This window comes from Tupaia chinensis, unplaced genomic scaffold (genome assembly GCF_000334495.1).
Source record: "Tupaia chinensis unplaced genomic scaffold, TupChi_1.0 Scaffold000511_1, whole genome shotgun sequence".
Classification (NCBI taxonomy): domain Eukaryota; kingdom Metazoa; phylum Chordata; class Mammalia; order Scandentia; family Tupaiidae; genus Tupaia; species Tupaia belangeri.
Genome location: NW_006160024.1, coordinates 1973526 through 1984519, shown reverse-complemented (window position 1 = coordinate 1984519; position 10994 = coordinate 1973526). Strand labels below are relative to the sequence as shown.

At 51.9% G+C, this 10994-nt stretch overlaps 1 protein-coding gene across 1 annotated transcript in view; it reads right to left on the bottom strand.

The window, feature by feature from the left end:
- The window catches only part of FBLN7 (fibulin 7), a gene marked incomplete in the record, with an annotated part of 46166 nt that extends 35178 nt beyond the window's left edge, over window positions 1–10988 (bottom strand). Inside the window, 1 exon segment of the mRNA XM_027774998.1 lies at window positions 10837–10988. Coding sequence (XP_027630799.1) covers window positions 10837–10911 — 75 coding nt within the window.
- Between the last annotated feature and the right edge of the window lie 6 nt (window positions 10989–10994).

Here is a 10994-nt window from a genome sequence, read left to right as displayed (position 1 = left end):
AACCCTTAGACAAGGCTGGTCCTTGCCCCAGCCCACCCCATCCTGTGAGAAGCTGGTAGGCCTGTCCTCCTTTCATCCAGGCTTCCTCGTTGTTTGTTTGGGCTCATTTTATAAATGAAGTTCAAGACCCAGAGCCTGCTCTAGGGCACTGAAGGGCACAGGGCAGTGTGTGGGTGATGGGAGGTGGCCTTGAGGCTTTTGTTCTCCTAGGACCTGGTTCAGTGGTCTTCCTCACAGTGACCGTCTTGGCATGATGACAACATCTGAGCGCCACCTTGGTGACAGTAGAGCTGAGAACTTGGGCGGCCACGGATGACCCCTCCGACTTGGAGGGGCCGACTCTCACGCTGGTTTCTCCTAAGCCACAGCTATGTGTGCCGTCAGCACTTTGCTAACGGGAACACAGATGTTTTGATGCCGTTAGGTCTCTGGAAGGAGGCGCACACTTGCCAAATGTGTGCCTGCTAGCCAAGGCTCCGAGCCCTCGGTGTCTGAGTCATGTCGCATCCGAGCCGTCTCCGTAACTTATTTTTACTTTAGAGCAGGCCACAGGCGGGTTATAACTCTTCCACTGTGGAGTTACACCCCAGTGACCTCTGCTCAGCATCCACATAGAAGAGGACAGAAAAGGAACTGTTTCTGGGGGAAGTGAGAGACCTTCACTTGGGTGGTTGCCCAAGGCAACGAGGTATTAGTCAGGGTTCCCCAGAGAAACAGAAGCAAAAGGAGAGAGACGAGAGAGAGATTAAGTTGTTGGCTCCACAGTGGTGGGGACTGGCAGGCTGACATCCTGTGGGCAGGCTGGCAGGCTGGGGACCCAGGGAAGGCGTGATGTTGCAGATCAAGTCCAAGGCCAGTCTGGAGGCTGAACTCCTTCTTTCCTGGGGATCTCGGTCTTTGGATAAGGTCTTTGGATCTCGGTCTTTGCACATGATGAAGAGTAGTCTGCTTTACTCAAAGGCTGCTGGTTCTAAACTGCTCCCATCTGAGCACGACTTTCCCAGCAACCTCTAGGCTAGTGTCTGGCCCAGTATCCAGACCCATGGCTGATGAGCTGACACAGATTAACCTTCACAGCCTTCCTGCTGGGGCCTTCCTCTGGGGGCTCTGAGCCCCTGGGGAGTTCAGGGTGTTTTGAATTTTGATCGTGCTGGTTGTTCGTCATTGTATGTTCACACCTCAGTCCCCTTCTTGTGTGTTTTACAAATGTCACCGGAGAGATGACAACAGCAGTGGGAGCCAAGAGCCAGCACTGCATCGCACTTCAGGCAGTGACTCCGGAGCTCAGGACAGCCCCAGGATGCGAGTGCATGGTTACACCCACTCGATGGGTGAGGAAGGCAGGCTAGCCTCTTAGTCATGTGACAGCACCAGGACTGGGGCCCCAGGTGCCTTCTCCAGAGCCTGATGTGACAGGATGGGGGGCCCACTTGAGAGAGGTTCTAGAGAACCTCTGCGAGCCCCGTCCACTCTTCTCCTGACCCCCCTCACTTTACAGGAGTCTCACTCCAGCCTCGGTGTCCACTGTCAGTCACCCCCACCCACGCACATACACACAGCCATCTTGGCTCTGGCCCCTTTGCATTCTTGAGGGCAGAAAACAAATTCTAAACAACTTGGAATCCTCGTCCCTGAGTATGGAATCTGAGGACACACCAGTGCTCATTTGAACAAACGAATGAATGAGTGAAGGAATGACATGAGCCAGGACACTCTCTTGTTGCTGTCCCTCCCCAGACTCACCCTCTCACCTGCGTGCTGCCTAGCTAAGCTTGGGCCACATGTCACATTCGTCTGCAGGCTTGGCTGTGCCTCTGACAGCCCTGGTGCTAGAATATCAGGTATCCCACGAATATCTGATACCCCCAGTGCCCAAGCCAAAAAGGAGGTCAGTTTCTACCCGTGTGGTAACCAGCAGCAGCTGCAGTCTTTTTTTTTTTTTTTTTAATTTAATTAATTTATTTCTCCCCTGAGTGAGAACTATAAAAAGAGAGAGTCCCAACAGGGTCTTGGCGCCACAGTCCATCCCCACCTCACCTAGCTCTGAACCATGGGCAAGCACATGCCCCATATATTCACAGGGGGCTCTGGATTTGAACCAGGAACTTTCGCAGGTGGGATCACCTCCTAGAGGGTCACGTTTTACTGCTGTGGCACCATCCAGCTACCGCAGGGGTACGGGGGTCTGGAACACAAGCCTTCTCTTGCTCCTCTTCCCAACTTGAGGACCTCCCAGCCACAGACATGGGAGCATGCTTTGCTGATTTCCTTTCGGGCCTTAACCCGGTATGAAGATAGGAGGAGAGAGGGACCAGCAGTTAGCATAATGGCTACGTCACTGGACTCCCATGTAGTCAACCGCGGTTCAAGTCCCAGACCCAGTGGCTTAAACTCATGCTGGGTGCATGTGCGTGCGTGCCCAAGATTCCGAGAGGAAAATGGAGGAGAAGGGATTGCGGCGTGGCCATCCCCCTTGGGGGTGATTTCTCACTTTCTGTCTCTCTCTGTCTTTCTGGCGAGCGTACATGCCCTACAGCAAAAAAACTCTCCAAAAAAATAAAAAAGAGATAGGAGGAGAGAGAACGGTTAGGAAATCATGAAGATTCAAAGGAGGCACCAATAGGAAACCAATACATTTCACCAGATCACCGTGAGCTGCGTCCCTCTGTTCTCGTGGGCCAGGAACTGCTTACTGGGTTGTGAGCCAGGAAGTGACGTGGCCTGGCCTCTGACCTCACCTCTGGAAGCACAGGTATAGGAGGGAGGACCAGGGGAGAGGGGCGGATGCGAAGGCTGTGGTCCAGGAAATGAGGATTTCAGTCACACCATTGCCCACCCACCCCAGAACAGTTCTTCCCTAGAGTACAGGAAGCTCAGAAAGCCCATCCCACATCTGGTTAGCCTTCACCACCATCCAGGGTGGGTACTTCACGAATAAGAACTCCCAGGCTCACTGAGGCTGGGCACATGGCAGTAGCCTCCCCTTGCCCCTCCTGCTTGCCTTGGCTGCCTGCCAGGACCAGGCCCTGTGTCCACACTCAACCAGCTCGTATGTACCCTGGCGGCCTTTGCACTGGCTAGTTCCTCTGCCCTCTGGTCGCTGGAGGTCAGGCTCCTGTCTCCACTTCCATGAAGAAGCCCCTCCTCAGAGAGTCCGTACCTCCCTGCTTAGTGCAGAGAAGCCTCCTGGCCACCCCATTTCAGCTCTCTGCCCACTGATACTTTTCTGGCTCATCCTGCTTGGTAAGCCATGTGACAGCAGGGACAACATTAGACTCATCTTCCTCCCCTTAATGAGTACTGAGCACTGACTAGGGGTCTGCTCTCTAAATACCACTCGTCCCTCCTCACTAAGACCCCACGGGATGAGGATGTCTATTATCGCTGCTCTTCAGAGCGGGAAACTGATTTGCATTGGACAGGAACTGGCCTCAGATGGCTCAGCCTGGAGGGGTGTGAGCCAGCACGTGGGCCAGGCACTGGGCGTGTTCACCAGCGACAGCATTGCCTTGGGCCCTGCTGCCTCCCTGCCAGAACAGCCCCTATCCCGACAGCATGCTCAGCTCTCGGGACACAGAGCCAATGAGCACACCATCCTAGCTAGATTCCTTTCATCATGCAGTCAGACAGAAGGCCTAAACTGCAGGAGCCTGAGCTGGTACCGACACGTTCAGGAAATACCATTAGGTTGTCGGCAAAGTCGCGACATATTTTCCTATGTTTTCTATGCAAAAAGGCATCATGGCTTTTCCAACAACCCAGTATTATACCAGTTTGTATGTTTTCATACTACAGTGTAAGTAAATAGTCTGATAGTTGTCTGGAAACTTTTTTCTGTTTTCACATTTTTTTTTAGAATTCGTTGCCTTAGGGCGCATGCACTTGCCAGAGCGAAAGAGAGAGATAGATATAATGAGAGGGGAAGTGAGAAATCATCCCTCAAGGTGGATGGCCATGCCACAATCTCTTCTCCATCTCTTCCTGGGATCTTGGGCACACACACACAAGTGCCCAGCTTGAGTTTCAAGTCACCAGGCCTGGGACTTGAACCGTGGTCAGCCCTGTGGAAGTCCAGTGATGTAACCACTACATTATCTGTTGGCCCCTTATTTTTTCACTTTTGATGCTAGAGACTCCTGTTTAGGAGCTCTGTGGTCCTTTCCTTCTCTTCAAATCAGCCTGGAAATCAGCTCTCCAAGGGCAGGGGGTCCATGGGCAGCTGTTGCTCTTGCCCCGTGGCTCCAGCTGGTCCTGAGCAGAGAGAAGGGCTCCTTCTTCCGTCTGGGGTTCGGAGGTAACTGTTCAGCAGAGCAGCGGCCACCATATGGCAATGGGAGGGCCACTGGTAGCTTGGGGACTTTCTGGTCCCCTCCCAGTCACTACCACCACCTCCATCTCTCCATCTTTGATGCGAATAACTGTCAATGAGTTCTCAGGTCATCCTCCCTCAGGAGATTCTGCCGCCCAGACTGCCAGAGAAGCACACATTTTGTTTTCGAGAATATGCATTATGAAATAACTATGCGTGGATTTCAAAACAAACATGAACTTTAATTAATTTTTCCACTTTCTTCAGCGACAGATTTTACTCACTGAAATAGGTAGGTTTGGAGTTTTTTGAATTACAGGTGCTTCTTTTTTCTTGAATGAAAATGTGTGTCCTGTCCTAGGCAGTTCCTGAGAAGCATGGCGGGGGTTGAAAGGATGTAGAGAGTTCTTCCCACCCAGAGAAGCCTGCCCTGTTGACCCTGGACCCCAGGACTGCACAAGCCTCAGGAAGGCTGGCAGAAGCCTGGCAGCCCCACCATCTCCCCATGGGTCCGGGGAGTGACCAGCTGTCAGGCTTCTGTTAACGCAGTGTCCCTCTGTGCACAGCTGGCTGAGAGACAGGTCTGAGCAGGCATGTGGAAGAGGGCTGGTGCTCAGATGCTGTCCAGCTTCACAGGATCAAGCCTGGTGTCAAACAGAATCCTCCCAGGTGATCAGCCCTGAGAGGGCATCAGTTCCTGATTGAAGACTCAGGTCAGCCCAAGACATCACTGTGCTGGCTGACCACAACTCCTACTCAGCTGGCCACGCCTCAGTCCAAACTCTGACCCACACTGTCCAACTCCCCCTGAGTCTAGGAATGGCCCAAAGGGAGCAAGAGGGTCTCCATTCTTCTCTGCAACCAAAAATGCCCTTGAGAGGACTTGGCCCCCTTTCTTGAATGGATTAGGGAGAGGTGGAGGTGGCTAAAGAAAGCCAAAGATGCCAGAAAGGCCTCCTGTCACCTGCCCTACCTGACTTCATCCATTTGTCTAAACAGAGATGCCTGTAGAGAGTAAGTCTCTGGGTCACAGTGATGAAGGATTTGCAAAACTGGCCACAATCCTTCTCTCCCCACAATGCCACACGATTTGCAATGAGTCGCTGCTGCTCTTCCTATCAAGGGCAGTCTGTTTTTCCACCTTTCGTATCTGGGCTGGCTGTGTGGCTTGTTCTGGCCAACAGAACGCAATGCAAGTGATATGCCAGTTGTTGTGCCCTTCTGCTCAGTCTTGACCCTCCACCTCCAGCACCACCATGTGCAAAGCTCTACTAGCCTGCTGGGGGATGAGAGGCCTTATGGAGCAGAGCCCACACACAAGACACACACCCTCAACCAACTGCTCCGCTAACTTGGCAGCTGACCAGAGGCGAATGAGCAAACCCAGGCCAGCTTAGCTGGGTCTGGCCCTGACTGGCAGAAGAGCCAGGCTGAGCCCAGCTCAAAATTTCAGCCTGGTCAGCCAACCCCATGTTCAGAGCTGTTCTTTGAAAACTGAAAGCAGAGCAATTATCTGTGTTGTCTCCAGTGCCTAGGCCACTGTGGGCAACAATGAACTGTTTGATTAACTACCCCATTGGAGATCTCGATGACTATTATGCTTCTGTTGCTTTCTACATATTTGTAGAACAATCTCCCCTGCAGAGTTGGCCAACTCCTGGTGCTGTGACCACAGCAGACATGCCTGGTCAGTCATGGTATCCTTTCATGCCGAGCTCTGATGTGACCAAAACTCCACCTCAACCTGGACTCTAGGCAGGCCCAGCCAATCCACACTGACCTCCCAGGCCACATGCATGGGGAAGGAACATGCTTTGATTTTCATTTTTCCACCTTATCTCATTCATTCTCAGGCCAAGGCCTCAAATCCTGCCTCTGCAAAAGGCCTTGATTTTCTCTAGGAAGTCAGCGGGGAGGATTGTTCGCATTCAGTCAGAAGGAGAGAAGGCCTGGGGTCATCATTCCCCTTCTCGCTTCTCTCTTTTCTTGCTCCCAGCATTAGGATTCAGTTGCCACTTTTGTGGCACGTCAGCTCTCCACCTATGACATGGGGATGATGGGGCTATAGCTGCCTGACATAAAGGTTCAGCATAGAAACAGGGTAAAAGTTATTTGACAAACCTAGCACTAATGGGTTAAAAACATTTTCCTAAAGCTATGTTGAAAAATATATATATATGGAAGGGCCAACCCTGTGGTATGGTGGTTAAGTGCTGTGTACAGAAAACCAGACCCCACGTGGTTGCCCATGGTTCAACTCCTGGCCTCAGTGGCTTGAAACACACAATAGGCGTGTGTTCACGTATGTCCACAATCCCAACAGGATGGAGGAATGGAGGAGAAGGGATTGTGGTGTGACCACCACACTCTGCTAAGGGTGCTTTCTCCCCCCCACACTTCTCTCACAAGCACATGTGCCATCTGGCAATCAAAAAAAAAAAAAAAATAGATGGGCCAGATGGCTGCTTGGTGGTTAGGACAGCTGGATCCCACATGGCCAAGTCCATGGTTTGAGTTCTAGGCATAATGACTTGAAAAACACACTGGGCACTTGTGTGTGCATGCCTAAAATCTCAAAAACAGGGAGAAATGGAGAAGGGATTGCAGCATGACCATGCCCCAGCCAGGGAGTGCTTTCTTTCTCTCTCTCTGTCTCTTTCTCTCTTTCTCTCTCTCTCTCTCGTGAGTGCATGCACCCACTCACAATTTTTTTAAAAAGAAGGAGCCAAATTCCAAAGGCTATGTACTTTTTATTCAATTTATATGACATTGTGGAAAAAACAAAATTACTGTTTATATCCTGATTGTGGTGGTGGCTGCCACATAAAGAATATAGTTAGTTCCATGCCTAAAATTATGGAAATCTACACCAAACGAATTTGTTTTTACTTAACTATAAAAAGCACTGTATCAAATGGGAGGAGATGACTAAAAAAAGGAAGATCTAGGGGCCAGAATGATGGTGAATAGTAAAACAAAACACTCCATGAGGCTGGCCCACATGGGAAGGTTCTAGGTTCATGTCAGAAGACATCTCTGAGTACACTGAGCATGCCTGTGTCTGTGATCTGGGGCTGGCTGAGGCTGGGGGTGGATCGTGGCATGAAGACTCTGTTGGGGTACTATCTCTCTTTGTCTCTCTGTCTCCCTTGTTTACTCGAAAAGTAAGAACCACTGTGGTGGAAGGGAGAAAGGTGTGACCGGTAGTTAAATGTTTGTTCTCGTCTCCTTGCAAGGTTGTTTCTCTTACAATGAGAAGGCCACAGAGTGGGCAGTATTGAGAACCCCTGGTGGGACTCCCACACTGCTCAACCTCTCTTCCTTCCCCACAACCACCTGCTTTTCATTAGCTGGTCACAAAAATACCTACATGTGACTCGGGAGAGAGTGCTGATGAGACACCGTGTAAAGTCATGGAGAACGGCAGGAGAGGTGAGGCTGTCTCCAGTCCCTGCAGAAAGTAGCCTAGAAACTACCCGATATCACACACACAGACACAGACACATGGAATACAACCACGGGCACCGTCACCACAATCATACACAACACCACAGGTAAGTGCCCACATGTGCACCCTCCACACAATCATGCATTCACACACACACACCAACACACAAAGACATGTGTGCGCACACACACCAACACCCACCATGTCACCTTGAGCTGTCACCTAATACAACAAAGTGAGCACATTTACCAGCAAACAGAGGAGGGTTACAACAGACCGGGTTGTGGGCTGTCCCTCAAGGTGTTCTGCTGCCTCTCTAGAGGTCCTTGGGGCTGCTGTGTTACTGGCGTTGCCTGAGAAGTCCCTTCCTGGTGCCTCTTACCTGATCGCCCCATCTTGTGGAGTGCATGCTCCAAGCACCTACTGACTCCCCATTAGCTGGTGGGTCTCAGTGCTGCTTCCAGAGCCTTGGGACTCACACAGCAGGTAAACTTGGGGTAGGCCAAGTCACCCCAGGTCCTTGTGAGTCCAATCCCATGTCCACCATGAATTCCCTGCCCTCAGCCCTCCCTTAAGTCCACAAATTTTAACTCTGAAAGCCAGAGTTCCCCAGGACCTCAGACGCCATCCCATTAGAATTACTAGAAGAAAGATTTCAAATACTACTGCCTGAGATTCAGTCAACTGAATCAGAATCTCAATGAGATTCTAGAAGCTCCTGGGTGCTCTGACGTACAGCCCAGGTCTGCCCAGAGACTGACCGTTGTGGACTCTGCTCAGACCAGCCCCAGCTCCACCCATTCCTCTGGTCTCCTACTATGTGCAAGTCCCTACCCTTGGAGTGGGAAAGAGATGATATGCCTGAAACCTACTGAGATATGTCATTACCAATGGTGGTGAGTCCTACCAGAGCCCTTTGGGAGATCTGAATAGAAAACACAGAGGCAGGGAGGGGACCTGCTTAGAGGGAAGTCTAGAAGGCCTATGGGAGGGAGACACCCAAAAGACAGAAGGATCCAGGTATGGTTTATCCAGATAGGCATGGAGGCCCAAAGCTTTCTTAATGATTCACCCCAAGGTCACCCAGGACTAGGACTGGGGTGAGGAGGCAGAGATCACTAACCACACAGGACTTTGGGTAAAAGAGGTTTCACTAGAATTTTTAAATGAACATTATGGGCCAGCCTGGTTGCGCAGTGGTAGCAAAGTGAACTACAGTGCTGGAAGCCATATGGCCGACGGTGGGTTTGGGTTTCCAGGTCACTCTGAAAACATGCCAGGCACATCCTCGCATGCTCAGGATCCTACCGAGCTAGAAGTTTGGGCAAAGGGGATTGCAGCATGAGGACCCTTTGGAGGTTTTCTCTCTCTCTCTAGTGTATACGTGTACTTTTGACTGTGAATAAAATAACTTTAAAATTTAAATAAATGAACATCTATGGACAACCTCTTTTGCTCGCTTTCCCCTCATAAAGCACACATGGCAGGTACTTTGGGAGGTAAAGAAAGCAAGGTTTAGAGGACAAAGGATTTGAAGAAACAGGGACTGGACCCAGATCTCCCAGGACAGAGCCTGAGCCAGCGTACCTTTGCCCCCACAGCAGCTACAAATATGTGAGGACCTCCACCGTGCCGTTTCCTGGGTTGCTTTAGGAAGCGGGTGTTTGCCCTGTTCCAGAGGTTCGGAGAAGCTGAGGTCAGGTGCTGCACAGCTGGGCTCCTGACGGTCTCATTGCACATCCTGTCCACCTTGCCCCTTGGCAGTCTGGACCGGGGCCAGCTGGGGGATGCTCCTGCCTGTACAGGATGTTGGGCTCTGGGGCTGAGGTCTGGTTTGGTTTTGCAATCTGTGAGGTTGGTACAAAATCCTACTGCTTTCTTGGGTGGCCCTAGGCTACATCAACATCATCATATGGTCTGAACCTACTCCTGCCTTCCTGGAATCCCTTCCTGCACCTTACGTAGCCATGGGCAGGCCTACCTGGCCCAGGAATTTAGTCCTAGGGTAGGAATTATGGACAAGTGATTGCAGGCATGGAGAAAGGCTTGAAGCCCAGTAAGAGAGGTTGAATTTACCCCACTCCTTCCTGGCTATGTGACCTTGAATAAGCCACAACCTTCCTGGGCCTCAATTCTCTCGTCTGCAAAATGGGAGTTGACAGCGGTCCCCGCTTTGCTGGGTTGCTCTGAGAATTAAGTGCCTGGAAGATGCCTAGCCAGGAGCCTGACACACACCAGGCCGGCAGGAGGCTTGTGCAGGCTTTCCTCCACGGGCTGCTGTGGCTGCTGTTACTGGCATTGCAGGGTAGCTGGTTGGCCGTTTCCCACACCAGGCCCCTCGCAGTTAAGGAGTCTCTGGTGGATGTTGACTCTGACCTTGATCATTCCAGATCCATCTTCTGAAGATGCATTTTTATCTACATTCTTATCTTAGTTTTTAAAAGTTCCTAATGCTGAATGTAAAAGTGCATCTGCTCAAATAACTAAATGCAGTGGGACTCAAACGACAGGAGAGAAAAGACGAAGCTTCCTACATGTGTGCAAGAGAAAGTGTAGTCTACCGCCTGGCAGGCTCCAAACAGCTTCCCCAGCCACCTCTGCCTTGGAAACGCTTGGAGCAGCCAAGCGAGTCCTGTGAGTGTTTACGGACGGGACGGCGGCGGGGGTGGGAATATTTCGGCCAGAAAGTCAGTGTTGGAGGTTGCAGGCGAGAGCATCCTCTCACCTAATTGGGTGGCCCAGAGCTGTCTCTGAGATCCGGGAAAGACCCACGTCTCATAAATCCCGAAGGAATCTTCCTCTTCCCAGCGATTCTCACGCGGAGCCCTGTGTCCCCGAGGAGCGACGCCTTCGCACACACTGCTCCGCTAGCCCAGCCCGGGTCCTCCCAGACGCCCAGCCCGCGGCGCATCTGCGATGACAGACGGGGACCCCGCGCCTCTCTCGGAAAACGGAACCCAAGAATCGCTTCAAGCCCCGGGCCCAAGCATCCCGGTCAAATGTGACAACCTGGGGTCCTCTGGCCTCGGCCTTGCCACTCTTGCGGGCGGGACAGGGGAGGGACGCCAGGGACACTGACCTGGGAAGCCCGCGACTCGGGGCAGGCGAAGAGGAGCAGCAGAAGGAAGAGCGCGCGCGGGGCGGTGGGCACCATCTTGCCAGTCGGAACCTAGCGGCTGGGAAGGGGAAATAATTTTGCCTTCTCTCCGCGTTGGCCCCGGCGCTGCGGCAGCCGCC